Source organism: Poecilia mexicana, unplaced genomic scaffold, assembly GCF_051168715.1.
Source record: "Poecilia mexicana isolate PSO_F unplaced genomic scaffold, ASM5116871v1 scaffold_22, whole genome shotgun sequence".
NCBI lineage: Eukaryota > Metazoa > Chordata > Actinopteri > Cyprinodontiformes > Poeciliidae > Poecilia > Poecilia mexicana.
The window spans coordinates 1196174-1220575 of NW_028263391.1; the positions used below are offsets into that span (position 1 = coordinate 1196174).

Genomic DNA, 24402 nt, shown 5'->3' on the forward strand with positions numbered 1-24402 from the left:
CTCTCAACCAGTACTTCATATATGTTGCTTCTTCAACCTGCTGGGATTTGGTGCATGTGGAGAACAGATATTCTCACATGCCATATTGTGTGATGTGAAACAAACTATTCATTTCTGCCATCTTCCTAATCCTGCAAACATTATTTCCATCCTGCCAGAGGATTGAAACAGGTAGATTTCTGTATTTTGGTCATGCAGCCCTAATCTCATGTGAAAGGGGATCCAGAATTGAAACTACTCACCTATAATTTGTAAGGTTGTTGTTTCAATTCCAGCTTTTGTTGCAGCCTCAATGAAACTGACTGGTTACATGCTTATTTTTGCCACATGTTAAAGAAGCAACTTTAACATGGAGCAGAGGTGGGCTGCAGGACTCAGGCTTGATATATGTCTTTAGGGATGAAACCTTGAACAAATCTTTGCAGGAGAACATGGTCATACTCTGTTAACGTCTCATTTGCATTGATCCAAACGCACAGCTTGAAGAGCTGCAGTTATAGAGAAATATATTTAAAAAAGGACAAGAAAACTTCTGAAAGAATGGTGGAGAATAGAGAATGACAGCATGAGACAAGAAGAGGAGGTCCAAATGGGGACTATGAAGACATGTACACTGAAAGACACAGCAGAACCTTTAGGCTGTATCAGCAGCAGCAGAGGGAATATGTGTGGGAAGAAATTGTCGACAGGAATTCATTAGGCTCGTTGTGTGATAACGAGTGCTTGTGGTTTTAATTGACTTAATCAACAAATAGAATTAATCAGAGATTTCTAATTAATGGTAATTGATTGAAATTTCCACTGGGTCACGAAGCAGGTAGCAAAATTCTCTTCTCTTTCATCATATCTCTTTATCTATTTCCCACCTCCATTTTTGTCCTTGTCTTTACTTCTCATCCTTTCTATTGCTTTTCTTTCTCTAAGAATGTTAGTATTGTAATACTTCATTTTTCTGTCGTATTTTTGTTGTGTTATTTTCTTGTGCAACCTTTCCTTCTTGGATGTTTGTCATTTGTCTTGTTTTCATTTTTAATCTGTGAATATCAAACTGTTTCTTTACACTGTGAGACTGTTTAGTTGGGTTCCCTTAGTTAATGCTGAATGATAAATCCCAAATTTAATTTATTTAATCCCAAAGCACCTCTTTACAGAGGATATGCACTGACAAAATGGCACAAAAAGTCATTTTGTCTCTCAAAGCCTCCACTTAGAATACTTCAGTTTCAGCTTTAGGGAAAGACGGGTTAGATTGAATTGATAAATTATAATCTGAATATTCCATGCTGCTGAATTAAGCTGTAGTTACCTTTGCAAAGCATTACTAATTAAAGATTAATATACAATTTCAGAGAAATTGTGGACCTTTAATTATCTGAGTCACCCTTAATCTGAACTTCATCAATGGTGGCTAAAGGAAATTTATGATGTGAGCTGGTGCTCACATCATAAATTTATAGAAAAATTTTAAAGGTTGTCTTAAGTCCAAAGTTAGGCTGAGTAATACCTGGCTCAGAGTCGAGAGCAAGTTGCAAATTAGAGGGAGAATGACGGTTGATGTGTGGACTATGATCACACTGCTACTCAGTCTGACTGATTCACAGAAGAAAGAGTGTTGGGCTGCTCAGATGTAGGCTGTCAGAAGCCAGGTGAGTCTAAATAGACTTCCTACAGATCCAAATCAGTTAGAAATCCCGTTGGATGGAGAGCTGGTTAGGAGTTAACCTCTGACTGAGGAGTCAGTTTGGAGGGCTGGGAGGGTTTAACACTTCAGACAACAAAAGTGTTGATTCTTGTTTATGTTCCTGTGGTCTCTCAGCCCTCTGTGGCCCTCATAGAATGTGCTAATAGATTCTCCTTTTACCCATTCAGTGATCACCCTCCCCGGTATTTATACTCCTCTCTTTCATTCAGTTTTTGATACAGATCCAGTTCCATGGTTGCCTTAGCTTGTTGTTTTTTGGGGGTTTTTCTTGTTGTAGTTTGTCTTGTTTGTGGCTCTGGCCTCTTGGTTTAGTAAAGTTTACTCCTTCATTATATGTCTGTCTTTAGCCACCCTGGTTCACGGCCTGCCTCCCCCCTGTGGTTGGTAAACCACAAAAATTTTCAAAGACAGCATGGGAACCAGTTGAAATTAATCATGTTAGATTTCTTTCATGTGTAGTACATTTAAATGGCAGAAAATTGTTTTAGTAAAAATTCCAGGGAATTCATGAACCCCTGATATCTGCTTCAAATGTTGCAGCTTTTTTGATTCCACCTAATTTCTTTATTTTTCCATCAGATTCATGAATCAGTTCAAACCAAACACACACAGGGGGCATGTCACTCAAGTCCAGAAGAAAATATTTTTATGAGGTTACAGTTGTTCTCTCTTCAGCAACACAATAAGAGATGCAGAAGTGATAGAGAAAACCTTTTTATCATGATCTGAATTAACTGTCCTGCATCCCTGCTGACTTTTTTTCATTTCCTTCTTTTTTCTTTGTTTTGCAACATAACATTAACATGTAATTATTTCTCCACAAATGTTCCATATGGCTTTTTAACTAAACATATCAACTTCTGTATCTTTTTGTGCCGATTTTCTTTGCACTATCTACACAATGTTTCATTTGCATTTTAATTCCTTGGTGATTAAATTCTTTTTAAAAAAACAAGGTTTATTGCTTTTCACCAGTCAAATGTGTTTTATTAATTTGCAAGTTTCTGCACGATAGCCGGCGTTGTTAAACATCTATGTGGAACTGTCACTGTAGTTTTTTTCCCACCAGAACAAGTTGTTTTTGTATCATGTTGCTATGCTCTGCCTGTGGCCTTATATCTTTGCAGTTGAGTGTTTTGTTCTCAGTTTGTTCTTCTCTTTTTCAGTTTTCTTCGTTCCAGTTCTATCCAATACTTACACCTGCTTTGTCGGTCTCCACTTCCTTGGTTTTGCTTTTCCTCTTTCCTTTCCTCTTTTCATCCAGCCAGCCCTCTCTTCACGGCTGGTTTCAGTAATTAGATTATTGTGATGAGGAGGTGGAGGGGATAAGAGGATTTTGTTTTTAGGAGACAGATTTAAGTGAGAGATATAGAAGTGGCAGAGGCTCTGGAGGGTTGAAGGTGGAATCAGGAAAGGAGTGAGCCTTTGTTTGGTCTTTTTCCTGAGACGCTCTCTTTTCCTGATGGAAGTTGATAAGTTATAAACAGATTGAAAGAAGAAGAGAAGGAGAAAGAAAATAAATTATAAAATAAACACAACTTAATATTTTGGTCTTGGAAGCCACCAAAACATGCCAGGAAAGGCCTGTATGTATAGCAAAAAATAAGACCTGACAGTCATGTTTTGGGACTGTAGGAGGAAGCCGCGGTAACCAGAGAGAACACATACATGCACAGGGAGAACATGCTAACTCCATGCAAAAAGACCCCAGGCTGGGACTTGAACCAAGGACATTCTTCCTGCAAGGCAGCAGAGCTGCCACCTGCCACTGTGCTGCCATATTTAATCATTTAAATATTTCCCAATGTCATCACCGTCCACTTTCATCAGCAAAATCTTAGCATGAGCATAGTTAAATGTATTTTTCCAGTGTATTCAAACACCACTATCTTATCTTTGCTACTACTTTATAAATTAAGCACTATATAAACTGTATTTCAGTATCTAAGTGTCTTTGTGTTTGTCACTCTAGATTGACATATTTTTGGATTGCCGGTGTTTTTCAGTTTTGTCAACTTGCAGCACTCCATACTTGGCTTACATTTTGTTTTGTGAACCTTAGTTAATTCTTGTGTCCTGGCATGTGCTGACCAGTCTAAATGATTGAAAAACTTGTTTTAGTTTTTAGTTTGCGATAGTCTGGTGTCATTTTTAGATCCCCATCTGTTCATTTCTGCAAGAGCCATTTCCTACAGTCCGTTGTTTAGATCCCCACTCAGCTGTTATGTGGGACTCCATAGCATTTCCATTCCAATCAGTTTATGTATACATTGGCAATTCACAAAAAAGTCATCTAAAAGCACTGTTAAAAAAAACAAACAAAAACAAAGTAATTTTAAGCCAGTTGCACATCCATCACAACCAATCCTACTGATCAAACAATGCAACACTTTCTATTTATTATTGAAATTGGTTTAAAAAATATTTCAATCTAATTAAATGCAGCAGTAAGTTGTCTTACTGTCACTCATTGTCTTGCTGGTGTCTATTTCCAGCAATCATTGGGCTGCAGGTCGGATACTCCCTGGATAGGTCACCAGTCCGTCACATGGTACAGACATATGCACACACACTCACACTGATAGGACAAATTAGACAGAACAATTAGCCTAATATGTTTTTGGACTGTTGGAGCAATCTTACGTCAGGCTTCAATGCAAATTGAATTAGTCATGGTGTTGCAATGGCCCAGTCAAAGTTAAAACTTCTTCTTCATTGACATGATTCAGGAAACCAAAGAGAACTGTGCACAAATAAATTCCTGTAGGACTCAATAAAATGAATCGTCCCCATGGAGAAGTGTAGATGAGTGATCAGGTCATAAAGACGATTGGCTCAAGTTACAAACTAAAAATGCTGGTTTGCTTTTAGGCTTTGTTTGCATTAAATAAAAAGTGACATAATGTAACAAGTCTTATTGATAATCTAAAGCTGTATTGTTCTGATTTTAAAACCTGGTGACTAGCTCAGAATTTTACCACCGTATAGTTAATTTTCAGTTCATGGAGATTAACTTTAATATTCAACCCATCTTGTTTTAGTTTTCAATCGAATTTTTGACTTATTGTTGCAACTGTAATCTAGCTAAATATAGTGTGCGTCTGTCGTCCCTCTGTGTGGCCTGCAGCAGTCGTCTGATGCAGTGCAAGTCTCACTCAGTCATTTTGTTGTTTAAAGCTGTCTCCTTCAACTTAATACATATCTCCTGTTTGGAATAAATTTATTTGCCATCTCACAAACACACCCTCAAACACACACCGGGCTTGTCCTCTTGATCCCGTCTGCAGTATTCTGCATCCCCATCTCCTGTTTAGACAAGCAGCCGAGCCACAAATATGCTAAACTAAAGAAAATGAGGAAGAGGAGAGGAAAGAGAGAAGTAGTGTTGAGTGTGTGTGAGAAAGCTGCAGAGTAAGAGAGTGTGTGCACAGAAGACAGGGACAGAAAAGAGAATCCCATTTCATTGTAATAGTGTTTAATATTTATTGGAAAATGTAAGGAAAATGTAAAAGAAGTGCTTTTCAGTGAGCGGGCAGGATTAGCATAAATAGTTTGGGGCTTGGATGTGTTTGGTCCCGCTGCTCAGGAGTAATGCTGTCCCCTCGTTTCTCTGGAACACACAGAAATATATGCATATGTTTGCACACACACACACACACACACACACACACACACACACACACACACACACACACACACACACACACACACACCCCTACTCATGCTTGTGCACATACCTGTATGAGCAAACATGCAAACACACACACACACACACACACACACACACACACACACACACACAGACTGACCTTTGAGAATGAAAACTCATCAGCATATAGTAATTTATAATAGGCTCTGCCAATCCTTCCTTTTTTCTTCTTTTTGCATTTATTAAACAGTGGCAGGGTGGGAGAGTTTGGTGGATATTTTCACTTCCTTTACATGTTGTTGCTGATCACAGATCTTTGTGTTGAATTTAAACTTGCATTAACAAGATATAATGAATTATACTACCACTAATTGACTTTCAACTTTTCTGAATGACTGATAAAAGAATTACTTTGGCTCATGCTTGGACAGAGCAGTTTTATATTGTAACAGAGACACTTTTCTGATCATATTTTGCTGTAGTGAATACTAATTAAGGACTACATGGCTGGTTAACTCCAAAAAGGCTCCAATATCATCAGTTTATTATTTAAAAGGGAAAATAGCCTTTTTTGGATTAGCTACAAAAGTTGGTATTCAACCATAAAGCCTTTGCACTATAATGACCCGTCTAAGGCTGTCCAGATCATAACCTGAAGGATCCATCGTCTTCAGATCTTAAGCAGCCAACAGAGACAAAGCTTCACATTTTATAATGTGACTGAGGGTGTCAAAAGTATTCCATCATATTCTATTGTTTTATGTTATTGACATAGGCTATCCAGTTGTATTTAATTTTTATGTGGTTTAAAATTTTGAACAATCCAGATCCCATTAAACATCAAGTAGAAGAACACTAACTTTTTATCTACAGTGATTTTTCCATTGTTTTAAAAAAATAAAAAAAGGTAAAATTTGACAAATATTCCGTTAATGCGACGCCCGGTTGAAGGGCTAACAAGTCCAGGAGGGAAATCCAGACATTCATTTCTTCAGCAAAACTCTTTGGCTCTTTTTGAGGTTCCAAAGTAGCGATATAAAGTCCCTCTACCAAGTCGTTGGTTTGCCCCTGAATTTCCACTGATTGGGTTATGGCCAGAAAATCTCTGACTGGCTCCTTTGTGGAGAAACAGTGGATCTGTTTGAGCTCCTCATCCTAACACTACAAAAGAAGTTCATTTGAACTGCTTAAATGTAGGATTTCATTCTCGTACTTATGATCCAGACCTGTCGTCTTTAGTCGGGGATTGAAACCTTGTCAGCCCAATAAATAGAAATTTGCCTTGGGTCTCAGCTCTTTTGTCAGTTCAACAGACCGGAGCAATGCCTGCACTACTACAGACATCTATCTATCCATCTCCCTCTTCATCCAGCCATCACTCTTGACCAACACTTCTAGATACGTCAACACCTCCAATGGAGGCAGAGACCTCTAACCCAGAGGCATCAATCTCCCTTTTTCAGCTTGAGAACCATGGCCTCAGACAGAAAGAAGCCGATTCTCATCCCAGCTACAAACAACTCCAGACCTGGCTGAGGTCATGGAATGAAGAGGCCAACAGAGCCACATCATCCACCAAATCCACAGTTAGAATGCTGAAGTTCTCAAACCATGCATCCTCTTCTCAAAAACACCTTGATACCTAACACATGAGCAAAGCACTCGTAGACCAGACTACCTCAGTACTTTCTCTCATCTTGGATCCTGAGTTTGATGTAAAATCAAACAACAATAAGTGGATATTTGTAGGACCAAAGATATGCATTCACAGTTTTACCTGCTCAGAACTGACTTTAACTCAGTAGAGTTAGCAATTAATTTTATGAATGTAATTATCATGTGGTAATTATCATGACATTTAACATGTTTTTAGTGTGTTTAATTGATATGTCAGTGGACACTATACTAATGTCATAACTCTGGAAAACATTTTGCTTCACCCCCAATACAAAGAATATTAATTGGTCTGTTTTGATAGGTTTTGTGAAATGTTCATTCATTTATCTAGATAAATGAATGAACAGTAGAATCATTGTAATAATTTAGATACACTACAAAGAACAGCCAAATACAAAAAACTTTTCTTATTGTTTAACACCATAATGTCTGAATTTATTTCTGATCATATAAAAACTGTTTGATGAAAAGTTAACTGCAGAAATTCATGGGAATAAATCAAATTTCCAGTGTTAATATTTGGATTATTTTATTGCCGCTGCCCCTGTTCAAAAAGAGCTCAAATCTATCTACAACATAACTGATTTAACAAGCAATTCATTTCCATCATTGCATTGTTTAAAATGCACAGATGTACTGAAAAATAACTTTACTGCACTCCAAGCTGCTAACACAAAAATTTATCATTAATTGTCATTGCGTAACAGTTTATGGAATCATATAATCAATTTATTTATTCATAATCTAAATATTTGTTGCACCTTGAAATAGCTGTACAAGATTTATTTCTACAATTGCACCTAAATAATGAAAGATGGTACCAATGTCTGTTTTGCTAATTATGAAATATTTGTGACTTTGAACCTTTGCAGTGGCACAGAATTAACCAAATAGAGGGAATTACATAAGAATTACATACGCAATTTCTTTGACAATGATTTATTTGAAATTTTTTTTTTGTTCTGATATATTTGAAATCTGCAGAACTTCTTAGACTTGACATCCATCCTGTCTTCCTTCATCTTCCTGTCTGTCTACAGTCCCTGTGTTCAGAAATCGGAAGCCGGCGCCGAGGAGTCGCTTCAGTTCTGAAACTGTGTCAGAAGCTGCTGCAGCAGAGCCAGGTGAGTGAAGGAAAACATGATTAAAAACCTCTCACTTGAAAAAAGTCACAAAATAGATACTTGTCAAGAACAGAATGTAAAACAATTCCAGTGACATAAACTTGTTTTAACAAATTATCATTCACATTTAGTTTTCAAAATCATTTCAAAGTTTTGAAATTGCAAACATGAACTCATCTCTTTGTGAATAGAGGAGTTGTAATTTGTTAGTTCAGTAAATTCCTTTCCTGAGAAGCATTTTATTTTATTTTTTTATCTCCGTTCATCCTTCCACAGTCGGGCCTGATGGCTGAAGTGGGCCCAGACGCGGAGCAGCACCGAGAGGCCCTGCAGCTGCTGTCAATCAACCTGGAGAGGAGGTGGGAGGCGATAGTGATGCAGGCGCTGCAGTGGCAGAACAGACTGAAGAGAGAGCTGGGAGAGCAGCAGGTTGGACTGCCCTCACATTTCCACTATACAGCCGTCATTTCACACTGCAGGCAGCCAGCTGACACAGTTCCACTCAGTGAGCATCACACTGTTTGATTTGCCACTGAAGTGTCTTTTAAAAGACATATGGTGTTATGACTGAACTTGTATCCCTTTAATTGTGGCGCAATCTTCATAGAGAAAGTGGTGCTGGTTTATAAACCAAACCCACCTACAGGAACACAAGCGAATGAACATGCCAATCTGTGCAAACCGGTGGTCTACATGAAGAGAGTTTTAAAAAGCTTGAATCTACTCTGACTAAACCAGCTGGGTTTTGGTCTTTTAGTTTTTTTTTCCTTTGCTGAAATTCTATTAGACACTGAGGTTTCTTTCCTCCCCTTGTATATGCACATAGAAAAACCTATAGCAACAGATAAATCACAAAGGCCAGACACTCTGACCTTGGTGCCTGGCTGGAGAGTAATTTCACTCCTACTGGAGGTTGGAGAGGAATAAAAAGAGGGCAAGAGGGGGAGGAAAACTTGGGCAGTAAGAACTAAAGAGCTTTTTGTGTGGTTCAGCTTATAAATAAGCACTTTCTTTGCTGAATGACAAAACGACTGTCCTCCTTGTTTTTGTGTGTTTGTTCATGATTGTGTGGGAACAAACTGTACACTTACAACTATTACAACTGGCTAATAAAAGTCTCTGATCTACAAAAGTCTTTTTATGTCAGAATATGCTAGATGTATTTCCCAGACTAGACCAGGGATTCCTGGACTAGTCATTATGTTTTCTACCATCAAACACTGCTGTTACACACAGTAGCCTTTTAAAGAGGATCCTGTTTATGGCATAAAAGAAATAAAAAAAAATTAAAGAACTTTCATGAATTTTACACTGATTTTTATCTGATCAAAGCAGCACTCTCTGCAGACAGTTATATTCAAAAACCAAGTCTAAGAAGCAGATCCTAAATTGAATGGGGTCTACCTCAGAAACAGGCAGTGAAAAAGCAGATGAACCAGGTTTCTACCTGAAAGTATCTTTTTGTACTATGATGTGTTTTACAGACACTTTTGTGTAGTTTACAAAACACATTTTTTCATTCCCGTGGTTTTTCATGTTTTGTACTGTAGAGTAACTGGAACAGACAACTTTGCCTCATCTTTGTCTAACAAATGACCTGATTAAAACTGTAATTACTCATTCTTATTCATTCATTGTTTTTACACTTTTTTCTGACATTTGATCCTCTGATGTTCTGAAATTCTGTATTGGATTAAAATGCGTGATGACAATTTAACTACACAAACTGCAGTATTAATCTGTGTTTGAACAACCTGATGATCTGATGTTACCAGCAGAACATGTCAGAGAAAATAAATCTTGTTTTTAAAATGAAAAAACAATTAATAATTGCAAACAAATATATTTATATGCTATTTATTATTTATCCCAAAGTCAAGTCAATAATAGAACAGGAAGAAGTAAAAAACAAAGTGAAAAACTCAGAATTCCTACCCCAGTGTTTCTTAATCAAAATGGTCCCACATTCCCTATTGTATTTATATGTATTCATGTAAAGACTAGTGTGGTTTTTCTATTCATAGCTAAATATTACAAAATATTCTAGTGTGTATTCACACATGAGTAAGTGTGTGCACATACATACCTAAGCATATTCATCCATACACAAATCCATAAGATACACCTACAAAAAGGTACTGGTACTCATTTTATACACATACAGCCTGCAAATTATCCCTAAATTATTTTCTAGATTTTCTTTCTCAAAGCAGATACATTTTCAAAATCATAACATTTCCAGCCCCTAAAACTGTTATTGTAAGTTCAGTTTCAAACATCTACGGCAGGGGTCCCCAAACTTTTTCCTGTGAGGGCCACATAACTTTTCCCTTCTCTGGTGGGGGGCCGGAGTCAGTTTGTAACAGAAAAAGTGTGACATTTGCAGGAATGCCTAAATGTAAAAATATATTGTTTTCTAGAAAGCACAATCAAATCAGTGATTCTTGAGAATAGGGACAAAACAGGTCCTATGGATAAAGCATGAAATTTGAATAAAATATACACAAAATATATTTTTTTCAAATATCTAACTAAACTAACCTGGGTCATGTGAGCACAACAATGTATATTTTTCTTTTTTTTGCTGAATATTTTTTTATTTTAAACATTGCAGTCGGTGGATGATGCCTGTAAAAGCCCTTGTCCAGGAGCAGAACTCAATACATTCTTATAGTTTAAAACAATTAAATAAATACTAAAATTATATATTATGACAATTAAGTATAAGTAGTCATATAAATAATTATAAAAATATCGATAAATTGAATTAAAAATAATTTTTAGATATTTTCCAACTCCGTTGAAATTTGTCCTTAGTTTTTGTCAACACCGTCAGAAATGAAAAGAATGTAAAAAAAATCAGGCATTATTGGGGGGCACCAGAACTTCTGAGGACCCCATGACGTTGTCTTTTCTCTTCCTTTGCTAGGAGGGCTAGTTAGCTCCGGTTAGCTTAAGTTATTCTTTAGTTTTTTTCTTCTGTTTTATTCCTAAGTTGTTTGTCACAACCATGATGTGTCAACTCCATAACTGACAATTTACAAAACTTTGATGAAATTTTGCGAAATAAAAGCTTAATTTTGGTAAACTGTAAAGATTTCATGGACCTGATGAGCTACAATATGGCCTCCTTCAGAATAACATCATATAAATTGAGGTAGTTTGGCATTTCGTCAACTCCGTCAGATGTCAACTCCGTCAGAGTTTTTCTGACTCTTTCAGTGAAATTGTTGTCAAATCTCACTTAATTGTGCAACTAATTCATTTTAATGTATTTTACATGAATTGCATTACTTCACATGTACCAAGTTTTTCATTTTACTCACTAGTTTGTCACCACCTTCAGTTCTGTGTCAACTCCGTCATGCACTGTCAACTCCGTCAGATGGACTTTTTCTTGTTTTTTGTTTTAAATAATATTTATTTTATTTCTTGAGAAGCATTTGTCTGTAAATTGAGTAAAAATATCACTAATGGGGTATTTTAAAAATCATTTTAGATTTATTTTTGTCAGATGGTGATGACAAAGTTCTGGGTCAGGTCGATTAAAAATGTAATTTTTTTTAAAAAATTCGCAACTGGGAGCCTGTACCTTAGCATCTTCATATTTTCTAAACATTATTTGTCATATTTGCATACATAAGGTTGAGAAATAATTAAAAAAAAATATGGGAAAATTAAAACCCATTTTGTCCCTATTCTCAAGAATCACTGAAATAACATTCTCTGGGTTCTTCACAGAAAAAAATCCAGTAAGGATTATAGTCTGTATTTTCCGAACTATGAGCCGCACCGGACTATAAACCACAACCCCAAAGTTTATCTATTTTTTTTAAATAAACCAGTAAACATATACACATATAAGCCGCAGATATCTCTGCCGCTCCAGGTTTTCCACAACTATGCAGCAGCAGGGGGAGAACAGTCAGATAAGGCTTCTGCATATTGGTGTTGCCACTAAATCCTGAATATACCCTATTTGGTTTGCCTTGGCTCTTTTATTGCAGCCTGTGGGGTTTTCCCTGACTGGGAACGAGAATACAACCTGCTGAATGTGACGGATAGCCAATCAGAAAGCGCGATGACGTAAGAACAGAGGGGAATCCCAAACAGCTCACATATCGCGCAACTGAGAGTCCGGTGGATTTGCATGGGCGTAGGTTTGGGTAGGGACGGTAGGGACATGTCCCGACCAATATTCACGGGATATGAAAAAGTCCCGACCAATTTTTGCCATATTGGCTCAAAGAACGTGGATCTACGATCTTTGATTAGCAGCAACAGGCGGTGCGTGGAACGGAAGCTTCTTAGTTTGACATTTATTATGAGCCTCCGAGACCGTGTCGGAACGGTGCTGTCGGGGGTGCGGGGAGGGGGAGTCAGTTGAATCGTCGGACGTTCTTTGATTAGCTGCAAAAGGCGGCGGCTAGCTGGGCACACGCGTCTCCTTCTGAGTCTCCGAGACCATGTCGCCACCAAAAAAGAAAAGGACAGACATTAGAAGTTATTTCGCTACGTCGGCTGTAAGTACAGTGAGTGGACCCATAAGTTAGATATCTATCACGCAACGCATTTGTTGTAAAGTCCGGTGTTTAGTAAGGTCAGCACTGAATGTGAGGTAGAATAGGTCTGTTAATTATGTAATATTTTTTCACATAGGATGCTCAGACAGCAGAGCAAGGGGCAGAGCAGAACGATGGAGAGGTGGCTGGAGCTTCAGGGCTCCAGGTGAGGTGTTAGTTCTCAGATATGAAATATACTGTGAAATTATCTCAGTAAATATGGCATTTGAAGTGTTAGTCTTAAATTAAGTTAAGCTAGTGTGAATACAAACCAGGTTACGCTTTGTTTGCTCTATAGGAGGCAGTCAGTGTGAGTGCCAGTGACCAGGGAGTATCCAGAGGATATTTCTTTTGATCTTACTTGTAACGTTTGCTGAATTTTGTAAAGGAAAAAGTAAAGTGTTCTTGAACTGATCTGCTGAGTATGACTGTATCTGGTTGTATACACAAGATGTATGATATGGTTATGGTTGGGGGGAGGGGGTTATTAAGCCAATGTGGTTTCCCCCCCTTCTCAAAAATGTTCGGTGCTCTTCGGCATTTCACTGTGCTGGAGGGGGGGGGGGGGTGTCAAGGTCCCCACCAAAACTTAGACCAAACCTACGCCCTTGTCAGAGATGATATGTGGAAATGTTTATTATTATATGTAAAGGTCAATATTATGTTTATTCAGTTAAAAATGTTAACTATGAAAAAACACGAATCGGTTCGTGTTGCTCCTGCCTTGGACACACGAACCGATCGAACCTGTTGTACTTTTTATCAACTCTGTGGTCACAGAGATTTGGAGAATCGGCCGACATTCTTAAATCTTGCCGTCTAAACCAGACTTAAGACTCACAAGCTCTACTCATCTCCTCTCGAGCACTGCCCAAACGCTCTGACTCTGGTCGCTATGGTAACGTTTATATATCCCTTCAAAATAACAGATGCGCCACAAAAACGAACATTTTACTTTCATGAAAATTTTAACTCACGATAATGACTAATGGGGGACCTGAGCTTGTTTCTCTGCAACGAGACATCAGGGAGTGATGAGATACAATGACACCCGAGCTGTGTTGCTTGAGCACAGCGTGCTCGGTCTCTATGTGGCAATCCTGGTCGCCACATGTTACGCAGAGCGGCTTGTAATGTGGGACTCACCTACCGGTCCGGGATAAATCCATTCTCCTGTCTCTTCTCTGGGCCTTTTACCCTCTGCAAAGAAACTTTCCAAAGACACCTGATCTGTTTCTTACTCATTTTGCTGTTTGTGGGCTCAATGTTGGCGCGCAAGTAACTGAGACTTCCAATGATTCACTTCCTGCTAAAGAGCCCCCTGGTGGTTGAAGAAAAATTCACATATAAATGCCCAGAAACGCATGCCTGCCCAAAATTGCATCCCCTCTCGCGGGAGCGCGCATCGCTCTAAAGTGTCGCATATTGACGAGAAACCGGACTGAAATATGACCGAAGAGGAAATTTTAAAGATATTTGTAACATTATCACGTTTCTTAACCATGTAATTCCTAAAATGGTTGATTTTATTTCGCAAATTACTTGAAATAAATGCGGTTTTTACACCTTTATTGACACATATGAGTCGAACTTTTTTCAGTCCGTCTCTGTTGAAAACGTTCCCCGCAAATGGTTTGAAATTCTCTGCTTTGTTTTTAGATACCATAACAGCTTAAAAGCATTACAAAACAGAGGTCCAATATGTAGAACATTTTACATCATGCTTAACGTTCTAGTCTGTTAATGTAGGAGGAAATGCATTTTAATTCATCAGCCTGAAAATATTTGCATCCATCCTGTTGATATAAAAATGATAGCATTAGCTCAGAGAACAAGTGTCATTACGTAGAAAAGGTGAAATCCTTTCAGCTCTTTATTTCTCCAAGTTAGCACAGGGATACATTTTTTTTGGCAATTTGCTTTTCCAACCTGCCAAAATATGCATCCCCTCTCTATCCTCCCCAAATATTATCCTATTGATATAAAACTTATACCAGTAGTTCATGGAACTATTCTGGTTATGTAGAAAAAGTTATTTGACTCTTAACTTTTTAATTCTCCAAGTTAGAACAGGGATGCATTTTTGGGCAATATGGTTTTCCAGCCTGCCAAAATATGCATCCCCTCTTTATTTTCCTCAAATATTATCCTTTTGATTTAAAACTTATACCAGTAGTTCTTAGAACTACTCTGATTATGTAGAAAAAGTTATTTCACTCTTAACTCTTTAATTCTTCAATTTAACACAGGGATGCATTTTTGGGCAATATGGATTTCCAGCCTGCCAAAATATGCATCCCCTCTCTATTCTCCTCCAATATTATCCTACTAATATAAAACTTATACAAATAGTTCATGGAACTATTCTGGTTATGTAGAAAAAGTTATTTTACCCTTAACATTTTATTTCTCAAAGTTAGAACAGGGATTAATTTTTTGGTAATACGGATTTCCAGCCTGCCACGATATGCATCCCCTCTATTCTCCTCAAATATTATCCTATTGATATAAAAACCCATACAGGAAGTTTATAGAACTACTCTGGTTATGTAGAAAAAGTTATTTCACTCTTAACTCTTTATTTCTTAAAGTTAGCACAGGGATGCATTTTTTGGCAATATGGATTTTGACTCTGCCAAAATATGCATCCCCTCTCTATTTTCCCCAAATATTATCCTATTGATATAAAACTCATACCAGTAGTTTACAGAACTATTCTGATTATGTAGAAAAATATATTTCACACTTAACTTTTTTTTTCTTAAAGTTAGCACAGGGATGCATTTTTTGGCAACATACATGCCTTATTTATTGTCCCCCATATATGAAACTTATGTATTACATATGATTTTCATGTAGGATGTTCAGTTATGATATTTTTTATATCGGTACAAAAGTCATGTTTATTATCACTGTTGCTAAGATAGTGAAGGAAATAAATCTGACATGCAACCTTGCTAAATGTAAAGGATATACAAAATTTTTTATTTTGGTTTAACATAAAAATGAAAAAAAAAAAAAAAAAATTATTAACTTCAATGAAATGGTATTCATAACAGTAACTTTTGGAAAAGCCTTGCTGCTGAAATGTGCTATACAAATAAAATTTGAGTGATTGATTGAAATACATGCAATACGAATGAGAAGTACACTGGTAATATAGACAAGTATGAATTTTAAGTGCATACAACACAATGTGTCGAACAATCAATTCAAATACATTCATATTTAATGATGCTCTCAATAAATAAAAATAAAATGAAAAACTGTAATAAGGGGAACCATTTACAATCACAATACAGACAATCTTGTCAACATTATAAAGTGGGATTTATTATGACAACAATAAATAAAAATGTTCAACATGACTTTTGTACCGATATAAAAAAATATCATAACTGACCACATGAAAATTATATGTAATACATAAGTTTCATATATGGGGGACAATAAATAAGGCATGTATGTTGAGAAAAATGCATCCCTGTGTTAAATTGAAAAATGAAAGAGTTAAGAGTGAAATAACTTTTTCTACATAACCAGAATAGTTCCATGAACTACTGGTATAAGTTTTATATCAATAGGATAATATTTGGGGAGGATAGAGAGGGGATGCATATTTTGGCAGGTTGGAAAAGCAAATTGCCAAAAAAAATGCATCCCTGTGCTAACTTGGAGAAATAAAGAGCTGAAAGGATTTCACCTTTTCTACGTAATGACACTTGTTCTCTGAGCTAATGCTATCATTTTTATATCAACAGGATGGATGCAAATATTTTCAGGCTGATGAATTAAAATGCATTTCCTCCTACATTAACAGACTAGAAAGTTAAGCATGATGTAAAATGTTCTACATATTGGACCTCTGTTTTGTAATGCTTTTAAGCTGTTATGGTATCTAAAAACAAAGCAGAGAATTTCAAACCATTTGCGGGGAACGTTTTCAACAGAGACGGACTGAAAAAAAGTTCGACTCATATGTGTCAATAAAGGTGTAAAAACCGCATTTATTTCAAGTAATTTGCGAAATAAAATCAACCATTTTAGGAATTACATGGTTAAGAAACGTGATAATGTTACAAATATCTTTAAAATTTCCTCTTCGGTCATATTTCAGTCCGGTTTCTCGTCAATATGCGACACTTTAGAGCGATGCGCGCTCCCGTGAGAGGGGATGCAATTTTGGGCAGGCATGCGTTTCTGGGCATAACACCGGAAAATACAGTTGGTAGTACTGTTATTTCGCAGGGCCTTTGTGTGTGGATTTCTGCAAGTTCTCCTTGTGCTTGTGTGGGTTCCCTCTGGATACACCTGCTTCCTACCACAGGCCTAAAACTTGATCAACTGGTCTCTCTAAAGTGTCCTTAAAGCTGCAGCATGTAACTTTTAGAATTTTTTTATTTTTACATATTTGCTAAAACAATCAGCATGTTGACAAATAATCTGTGAAAAGATCAATCTCCTCCACCTCTGCCTTGAGCTACTGTTGCCGTCTGGAAAAATGCACCACTCCCGACCAAAAACAACCAATCAGAGGTAGGAGGGGGGCCTTAGGGCTGTCAGTCAATCCTATGTTCTTGCTGCTAAATGTGCTAATGGCAAAGAAATAAGTTACCGTTGCACAAAAGTGGTTATTTTTAACTGGCTAAGCTTAGATTTATTAAAATACCTATTGCTACATGCAATACATCTACTCTTTAATTATGTATTGCAAATTCACACCACTTGAAATTGCAAACTGACCTGCTCCGTTCTTTAGCCATTTCTGCCAGTGGCCTGCTCTCAGCTCTAATCAAGTAATCTACTTTTAAAACAAGGTTTGAGTTACTGGCAGATAAAAGGAGTGACTTCACTTTTTACTGTCGGAAAAATACTTGCAATTCATCCATAAACTGATGTAAGGGGTGTTTCTAGAAATGGGAACAATTCCATCAAAACTTTCTAGAAGGTTTTTAAAATTGATTGGATTAAGCTAACTGGAATGCTGCCTTTTCAACAATGAAGGTTTCTCGAATGCATCTGCAGCGCAAAACTCAGTTCATTCATTATCCACAACTCCCTTATCAGCACACTGGGAATAAACACAAGTCTAATAGAAATTCATTAAGTACAGCCATAACCACGTAAACTCACTCCGTCTGAAACACACACACTAACACACATGCTTAGACAACTAGTTTATTAGATTAATAGGCTATGAATGGCTAATACGAATTACCCCCCTCTCTCTTGTTAACGAGACGTAGAGCAATTTGTATAATTATGTCTGGGGCAGGGAAGGTTTCCTGTGTCTAAGCATATTTTTAGACAGCCAAGCTTTCTGAAGGCTTTGATTACGTATTTACCTTGGGATTTTCAGCTTGGCGCTCTTTCTCTCAGAAGTTGTTTTTGAATAATTCATTGCTTTGTTCGAGAGTGGAATAATTTGTGTTGAGACTTATGAGTAGTTTCTGTGGAGTAGGTTGATTTCACTTTTTTTTCATGTTGTTTGTTGTACATGACCCTAGAACATGCTTTTTTCAGAGTTTGGTGTCTTTTTAACTTGAGAAGAGACACTTATCTCAAAGCAGAAAAAAAAACATGTCTTTTGAAACAAATTGGTGCCAAAGCAGGATACCATAAACTGAAGAATAACAATAATTCATCAGTTCTTTTTTTATACTTTGATAAACACACACTTGCACTCACTTCAAAAACAAAGACTGAGGGTGTCCTGTTCTGAGTGATGTAGGACGTACTGAGGACGTCTTACTGGAGCCCAGGTTTACTTCCTGGAGTCAGAGAACAATGGGAAACATGTCATTGCTCCTCTAGTGCTGAGTAAAGACAGTCACAAGTTTTTGTGGCTTGAGTACTTTATGAATTCAATTTAGTTCAGGTTAGTTTATTTATATAGTGTTTAATCATAACACACGTTGTTTCAAGGCACTTAGCAAAAAAGTCACTTCAATCTAGTCATTCAAAGTACATTCAAACTATTCCTGGCAATCAAAATGCAAGCTTTCAAACATTTTCTTTTTCTCTTTTTCTTGTAGGTTAATGGAAACATTCTGGAAATGGGCCTAGTGGATCTCCACCAGATTAGCCCCGTGTCAGTGGCTTCAGTGATAGTGCCACCAGAGGACTCCTGGGAATGGGATGAAACAGACATGTCGGTCATGGAAGCAGAGCAACTAGATGTACCACAGCCTGACCTTACGACCAACCTCCCCACAGCCTTGCAATCAAGTCTACCATCAAACAGTATTTTGGCCAATGACAATCAACCTGTTGAGATTCAAACTGATATCCAGGCCACTCAGTTAAAAGAGTTGTCTAATCTGAAGGATGGATCCTCAATGGATGTTAACTCCCATTCCCCGCCAAACAATAACGTATATCAAGTGTACAGCCTCCACAGTATTGAATTATGCAAGCAGCCGGTGTTTCCACTTACTTCCACATTAATGCACATAAATAAACCTGTTAAAAACAAAGAACATTTTTTGCTGAAGAGCATTAGCAAGGATTCCTCCTTGTCCTCCATTGAATCTCTCCCAGACCTCCTGGGAGGTTTGATGTCAAGTAGCCAACAACGAGATAGGATCAGTGAATTTTGTAATAGGGAAAGTGAGGGTGGCAGAAGGAGCGGTCAGTCGGAAAATAGTCTGCGATCAGATTGTGAGAGCGGGATTGTAAGTGACAATGGAGATTCAGAGACATCGTCAAACTCTGGAGTACAAGGAAAGAAAGAGGATCAGGGGATAGAAAGACAGGAGAAAAGAGACCGGAGGAAAAGTGAAATTACACAAGAACATTATAGTTTAGCTCTGGAAAAGAACTGCATTGCCCCTTATAAAAAGAGCAAGATGCAAATCTCTACGAATTTGGAAGAATGGAGAAGGAATGAGTTGAGATGTGAAATAAAAAGAAGCAAGGAGGAGAAGAAGAGGAGTAAACAGGGTGGGGGGGAGGCAGTGGAAATCCTGATAAACGGACATGGGATCCTGACACCGGCAAACTCTGACTCTGACATTGATGTGAAAGGACTTGATGACTCTAAGATGTTCATGTCCCAGAGGGACAACACAGAGTGTAACCCTGACCATTATAATAGTTCAGAGACTCTCCCTGCTCTCAACAGTAGGACATCAAGTCCCGTTTTGTCTCAGAGCTCTTCTTTGGAGTCTCTATTGGCTCTGGGTATCAACTTATTCCCCTCCAAAGAACGGCTGCATCATAGCGTCTCTTTGGAGAGCTGCCTTAATCCATGCCACAGCCCTGACAGGGAGTCGGTGGGCAGTCTCACAAGTCCCGACGAGATGAACCTGGGCCAGGACAAAGACCAAGATAGAATTAATCTAAGAGCAAGCATGGATACTGAAACAGAGGCATCTTCTGGAGAGCTTAGCCAAAGGACTCTTGATCTCCTGAAACGTTTGGAGAACATTCAGAATCCTTTGGTGGGGAAGATGACCCGAAGTGTTTCTGACATGTCGATTCAAAGCAGCATCCCACAAAAGAACCACTTCCCTGTTTCACCCTCTTTAGGTGGTCAACACACTCCACTCTCCAGGATGTTTAGCACTTCATGGAAAAGACAGCCTTCACTGATCAATGAAAACTTATCAAAAATATCACTAACTGAACTGAGTAGCACAGAGGACTCGTCTCTGGGGTCTGAGGATTTTGTTGTGCTCAGAAACCAGCACCCTCTTTTCCTAGATCCAAACATAGCAACCAGTTCCAGCCCTCGTAGGAAACATTGTCACAACGGCAACAGGGCAGGAAAAGGTGTAGATGAGTCGGATGCTGCTAGTTTAAGCATGGTGGTCAATGTTTCATGTACATCAGCATGCACAGATGAAGATGAAGATGACAGTGATCTGCTTTCATCCTCCACACTGACGCTCACTGAAGAGGAACTTGGTGTTCGGGATGAACAAGATGGAGACGATGACAGGGTTAATGGTGTGTCTTCTGGGAATGAGGAGGATGAGGATAATGATGAAGATGACATGGAAACCTCCTATGAGTTGGGGCTTGAGTACATGAAGAGGGAGTTACAGAGCTGGATGCGACCTCCTCGCACCTCTGTATCCTCCTCATTCAAATCAGAAGCAGGCCTTCTGGATGAGCTGCAGTGTGGAAGTGCTCCACCTTCCACCTTCCCATACTCACGTGCACAGTTAATGGATACCAGTAACAAAACTGGTGGCAATACAAGTAGAAAGGAAAGAGAAGATGAGACCAGACTGAATGTGACGAGAAGTTACATCAGCCAATTTGTCGATGATGTGGAGAATGGAAACATCGACCACAGCTGTCTACAAGGAAAAGACGAAGACGATGAGCTACTCCAAGAAGAGTCTGGCTTGTTCACTCAGAAGAGAGACACATTAAGGGACTTTTATGTGAACACCAAAACAGAAGACCAAGTTGAAGATGTTGGCAACTTGAGAGCTGAAATGGATTCAGTTTCAACAAGTCATATTTGTTCACCATCCAGTGAGCTCCGTCCCTTCTCTTCTAAGCGTACTTCCTGTTTGGTGGGAGAGCTGAGAGGGGAGCTTCCCTGTCACAGTGCCTCACTTCCTTCACCCCCTTTGCTATCTCCAGTCAACTGCAGATCCCACAATGCACTGGACAACAACCTCCCAATTGCTGGAGGAAGGAAAGCCATCACAATTCAAGAGAAGTTTAAGTTCTCATCGTTGGTCACAGAAGAGACGAGAAGGGAAGTCAGAGCAAAAGATTCATCTCTGCCATCCAAAAAAGGCCACAAATCCCACGCTTCCTGCTGCAGTCCCTTCCTCCTGTCGGCCTCGCCACTCAGCGTTGATGAAAGCAAGAAGGAGAATGTTCATGACTTTGTAATGGAGATTATTGACATGACCTCTGTAGCACTGAAAAGCAAAGAGAACCAGTCAGATGGAGCAACCCAGAGGGAGACCAGTGGGTCTGTCCCAGACCAGTCCTCCACCTCACTAGCACACATCCGAGACAAGGTAGAACTTTAATTCTACAGAATAATCAGATTCACACAGTGTCTACTACACAATTGTTGGATGACTAATGTAAAAACATCTGACATAAATTAATATGAGTTTGAAGCTGTCCTATTTGACCTGGTATGTTCTGTGCATTTCAAAGACAAATTATTTCAAAGGAAAGTTATCTGTCTTCATTTGTTTATTCAGTTGAAGTAATTCAATAAATCGCATCACGGATCAGAACTTTGAGGGTGTAATTATTAATTTCTTCAGTAAGTAAAGCAATCTAAAAGTTCATTAGTTTTCAGTCCACATTTTTTAAAAAGCAAAGAGAAATCACGCAGAAAACATTGTCATAATGTAAAACATTAATATGTAAATAAAGATTTTATGGTGTGATAGTTACAATGAAATACAGAGAATGATCAAAGTTGTATATATACCCTATTCTTGGCTGAACTTTTATATTTAATATTAGTAATTCTTAGTTTAAAATCAGATTTCACTTCAGATTAGCTTTAATTAAAGCATCAAAATAAGGCATTTGTGTATGTGGCTCTCAGTGACTATCAATATTGCTTATTCTTACTTCAGACCCTCTACTTAGAAACCAGTACAAAGCAACAAACTGTTCATTTTCTTCCTTCAGGTGCTTGAACACTCCCATAGGCCTCTGCATCTTCGGAAGGGAGATTTCTACTCCTACCTGTCTCTCTCCTCCCATGACAGTGACTGTGGTGAGGTCAGTCAGTGTGCAGAGGACAAGAGTTTGACCCCTGTGCCCTACAGCATCCCATCCTATTGCACATCGACACCAACCCCAAACAGTCCAAGTCCTGAGCTGTTTCCCAGCACCAAAGTGGCAATGTCTTCCTTTCAGTCAGCTCAGTTGAGCAGATGCTCTTCCCCAAGCCTGACTGCCAAGGAGTACATCGGCAGTCTGGATTTGAAGTGTTTTGACGGTGAACCTGCCAGCGTCTCAGATGGAAGCCGAGTGGACCAGCAGTCTTCTAGCCCCTCTCTGTCTGTACCCACCAGTCCTGACTTCAGGAATGAGGAGACGCTGTTTGAAGCCTGTACAGAGGAAGTTTACCTTGGGCCACCTTTGTGCTACAGCATGGTGATCAAAAAGAAACCTCAATACTCCTACCATAAACTGTGTTTAGAGACCTCATTGGCTGGTGGCTGTGAGCTGAATGAAAATGCACCTTGTTTGTCCCAAGAGGGAAAAAGTTCTAAACTGGACAACAGACGGACGGACCACTTGTTCTCGACACAAGGTTCTGGTTCCACAAATGAAACCCAGAACTTCTACCGTCCTGAACTTTGTTACAGCTTATTTTCCACCTCTTCGCTCTTAAGAAGCAACTTCAGTTCTTCAGGTGACAACCTTTTTTCTCCTCTACCTGTCTCGACTGAGGCAATGGAAGAAAAGCTCGGTGAAGACCTGTACCTCGCCTCTGATGGTGTTGTAGGAAAAGTCGCGACTGCTGTGAGTGTCAGCACGCCGCAGGAGGAGAGAAGTCGTAATGAGGGGCCTTCTTATCTTAATCCCTGGGTGCGTGTCGCCCTGATAGACTCCTTCGCCACAGAATGTTTGGCAGATACTAAAACGCTTGAATCCAATATGGGCACCGTAATGACCAAGATAAGTGTCTGCAGCTCTGCTACAAATCCCTCAAAAGAGCCAGCCACCGCCGCCACGCGTATTAATCCCAAAATTAACTGCTCAGCGATGAGAAGGCCTGATAGGGAGGAGGGGAAGAGGAGCGAAGAGGCAGATACTCGATGGGCAGAGGAGGAGGAGAAGAGGAGAAAGGACTGGAGCGCTTCGCAGCAAGAAGCAAAGTCTGCCCTGGTGAAACAGGTTAGTGTTCCATGTATTTGCTCTATCTCCAGACATTATACAGCGTCTTGATACTGGACTCCACTTCTCTGCTTTGGGTATTAGTTTTAGTCAAACCCGTCAGTGGGAATGAAGGCGGTGAAGCTGTGGTTTCTCTTTTTTGTTTCGCAAGTCAGACGTATTTTCCTTTCCCTCTGCTCCCTCTGAGCTTTCTTTGTCTTTTATCTGCTGTGCTGTCTTTTGGTGTTCCTTTATGTTTGTATTCACTATCCTCCTTAATAATCTCTCCATCCAGAAGACACCTACTACATACATGAGGTAACTCTGACTTGCACTGGTCTTATTTAATCCTCTTCATCCCTTACTTTTATGACTTCTTTTGTAATATGTAATTTCCCCTTTTTGTTTATCACCTTTATCCATCCCCCTCACTGTCTTTCTGTTTTAGGTGTGTTTATTGTTTTAATCACTGATTCATTAGTGAAAATAACAATGAAGTTCAATAAAGAAAATGAATCTAATTAGATGCTTTTTTAGATACAAATATTTGTCCCCAGAAAATATACACTCAGTATTGATAATGTTTACAAAGTGACTTACAAAATTTATTGCACTTTTTCCATAATGTGTATAATATATTTTAGCAATTTGTGTATTTTATGTTTAAGGTCAAAATAAGTTAGCAGTGCTATCCATTCTTTTCTTCAGAGGATTGTCTTTTTCACTGTCTACACTTTTATAATGCTTAATCATCATGAAGAGGAAAAAAGCAGGTTTCTCACTTTACATTTTGCTTATTGTACATGTAAGGTGATGCAACACATCACTGCCTGAGAACTTGCTTTTATTACCATTTCCTATGTTATTAAT

General features: G+C 38.6%; 1 protein-coding gene across 1 annotated transcript in view; it reads left to right on the forward strand.

Moving 5' to 3' along the window:
- The window catches only part of akap6 (A-kinase anchoring protein 6), a 40922-nt gene extending 17068 nt beyond the window's left edge, over positions 1–23854 (forward strand). Inside the window, exons 3-7 of the mRNA XM_088002807.1 lie at positions 8069–8152; positions 8429–8581; positions 18750–21701; positions 22294–23553; positions 23828–23854. Of these exons, the coding sequence (XP_087858933.1) occupies positions 8069–8152; positions 8429–8581; positions 18750–21701; positions 22294–23553; positions 23828–23854 (4476 nt within the window). The remainder of the gene's footprint in view (positions 1–8068; positions 8153–8428; positions 8582–18749; positions 21702–22293; positions 23554–23827) is intronic.
- The last annotated feature ends 548 nt before the right edge of the window (positions 23855–24402 follow it).